The sequence below is a fragment of the Montipora foliosa genome, chromosome 3 (assembly GCF_036669935.1).
Source record: "Montipora foliosa isolate CH-2021 chromosome 3, ASM3666993v2, whole genome shotgun sequence".
In the NCBI taxonomy this organism is placed as follows: Eukaryota; Metazoa; Cnidaria; class Anthozoa; order Scleractinia; family Acroporidae; genus Montipora; species Montipora foliosa.
Genome location: NC_090871.1, coordinates 5,190,980 through 5,193,479, shown reverse-complemented (window position 1 = coordinate 5,193,479; position 2,500 = coordinate 5,190,980). Strand labels below are relative to the sequence as shown.

The window sequence follows — 2,500 nt, the reverse complement described above, 5'->3', positions numbered from 1 at the left end:
GAACGCTAACCAGGCTTTGAGCAACCGGCCCTAGACAATCAAATAAAGTTCCTTTTTTTTAGTCGACGATGGCGGTGACCACCTCGGAAGCTAATGGCTACTCTGGTCACTGCGGATACTTTAAGTTTTTTGTATGTATTAAATTACTTTTCTTTCCATTAAAGTTTCGGGTATATTGTAGAATACCCGTCCTGCATGCATCAGTTAATTCTCATATGAATAGCGTCCATTGTTGTATGTCTCGTTCTCCAGAGGAACCCGCTAGGTAATGCATCACACAGTAGACCAATTTATATATTAAAATTCAGTCCTAAACAAAATGCATCATCTCGAGGCTTAGGGGAATAAACTCATTCAAATCCTTTTATTTATTCCCCAAAAGTTCGAAATGATGCCTGCTGTTTAGGACTGAATTTTGATATATCGAGATTGGTCTGTTACCCACGCATGTCCTCTGCGCGTTCCTAAAGTGTATTACCAGCGGTTTCCTAGGTGAATGTAAGGACGTTATGTAATTACAACATGGCGGTTTCCCTTATTGGGAGGCTACCTATTATTTTGCCGCAAATTAAACTCGCAACTCGTCTCCTGTATAGCTATGAAATGAATATGAAAGTAAAGGACTGTTACCTTCTGCTTGGTGTAGATTGGAGTGCGACAGTAGTAGATGTTCGTGAAGCGTATATAAAGCTAGCCAAGCTTTATCACCCAGATTGTGGAAGAAGTACTGCTGATGCTTCCAGGTTTTCACAGATAGAACAGGCGTATAGGGTGGTTCTGGATCATGTGACTACTGTAGCAGTGACAGGTCCAGAAGTTACTGAACAAGAATTTGAGAAGGTAGTATTTGATATTAACCACACGGCACCACAACACAGGTACGTAGAAAATAAATCATCTCGTCTAATACAAAACTGGCGGGGTTGAAAAATTAATGATTACCGGTAGATCATTTGCTGATCATTGAGCTTCGCTCATCTAGTCACTAGTGTTGTGTAACAACTGATAGTCAAGCTATGTTGTAACTAGGCAATACCTTGAATATGAGGGCATTGGGATTGGTTCACCATCCAAAAGAGAAAAGCAGTATCAACAATACAGAGTACAAAGGGCATCAGATAAAGTGATTGATTTCAAGACCATGCAGTTTGGAGATAAGGAAACATCAATTGCTGAACCCGAAAAGAGGGCAATAAGACGATCCAAGCACTCAAAAGTGATTGACAGGCTAGTAGAGGATCTCATTCAAGAAGCCATGTCCAAAGGAGAATTCAAAAATTTATCAGGAAGTGGAAAACCACTGAAGCTTGAGCAAGAGTTATTTGTTGGTAAGTCAACAGATTGTTCATTACACTCTCATTCATTCTGACGGCTCAGCTCTAGCCAATGTCAGTGTTTCTTCTAAAGTGGTGGACAGTAGTAGTAGAAGTAGTAGCATGGAATTGTTGCCTTGCGACATTTTGCCAAATGTATCTGTGTAACGTATGTGTGTTGAGTGTTGTTGTCAGTTACCTTGTGCTTTTTGTAGGTACTAAGGTAATCACAAGGTCTGGTCAGTCCTCTTAATGCCTACAATGCCTCCTACCCAGACATTCTTGTGACTCATCACGCAATCTTTCCTCCTCAGCGAAGGTCTGCTGAATCCTTTCCCTTTGTTAAGTAGCTGTCATCTGGAAGTCATGTACGGGTTTCAGAGGAACCAATCCAAGGGGTGGCGAATGGTACATGTACTTCCAAAATCTTGGCACGCGCAAAATTTTCATCCGATCTCGAAATCTCGATAGCCTTTGTGAAGAGTCTTAAAGTCTCATTCATATTGCATTAATATAAATCGTTGTGAAGTCTTGGATGTTTTGGTTGCGGTCTCTGATTCGCAAACAAGGGTCTCAGCTTCTCGGTAAGTCTCGGATTTTACCATTTATCACCCCTAATCCAGGGTTCATGCTACTCCTTGAAGTCCTTGAAAAGCCCTGGAATTTAATTTTGGACTTCAAGGGCGCTTGAAGCCAAACTATTAAATTTATACGCAACAGTTTTCCTTTGATAAGAATTTAAGTTAGTGATTTTAAATGCCCAACATACGAAGCCCATTCTCTTGCATTGACCATACTTAATTGCACTTCCAGAATCTGGAAGTCCGTAGTGATTAGTCAATGCAAATTCCGGCTCGTTTCAGCAGAGAGTCGTTGAGGAAGAAACACTGCGTGACGAGTCAAAAGAATGTCTGCTTAGGAGGTTACTTAGTGCCATATTCAATGGTGGTATTGATATTCACCAAGGATGCAGTTTTCAGAAACAGAAAAACTTTAATATATGGTCCACCATCTGTCCTAAAAAACTCACCGACGTATTTAAAATAGAGTTGTAACTTCTATTAGACTACCTCTAACAGTATTTTCCCCTGTTCCTTAGATTCCACTACTCGAAGGCTCAATAAAGTACTCATAGAATCAGGATTTGCGCCAGAGTGGATTTCACTTGAAAAAGAAATCAGACAGGA

The 2,500-nt window shown here is 40.5% G+C and overlaps 1 protein-coding gene across 1 annotated transcript in view; it reads left to right on the top strand.

Moving 5' to 3' along the window:
• Positions 1 to 502: 502 nt before the first annotated feature.
• LOC137994425 (dnaJ homolog subfamily C member 28-like) overlaps positions 503 to 2,500 on the top strand; it is a 2,748-nt gene continuing 750 nt past the window's right edge. Inside the window, exons 1-3 of the mRNA XM_068839996.1 lie at positions 503 to 878; positions 1,030 to 1,328; positions 2,413 to 2,500. The exon at positions 2,413 to 2,500 is cut by the window's right edge and continues 750 nt beyond it. Coding sequence (XP_068696097.1) covers positions 523 to 878; positions 1,030 to 1,328; positions 2,413 to 2,500 — 743 coding nt within the window. The 5' untranslated portion in view covers positions 503 to 522. The remainder of the gene's footprint in view (positions 879 to 1,029; positions 1,329 to 2,412) is intronic.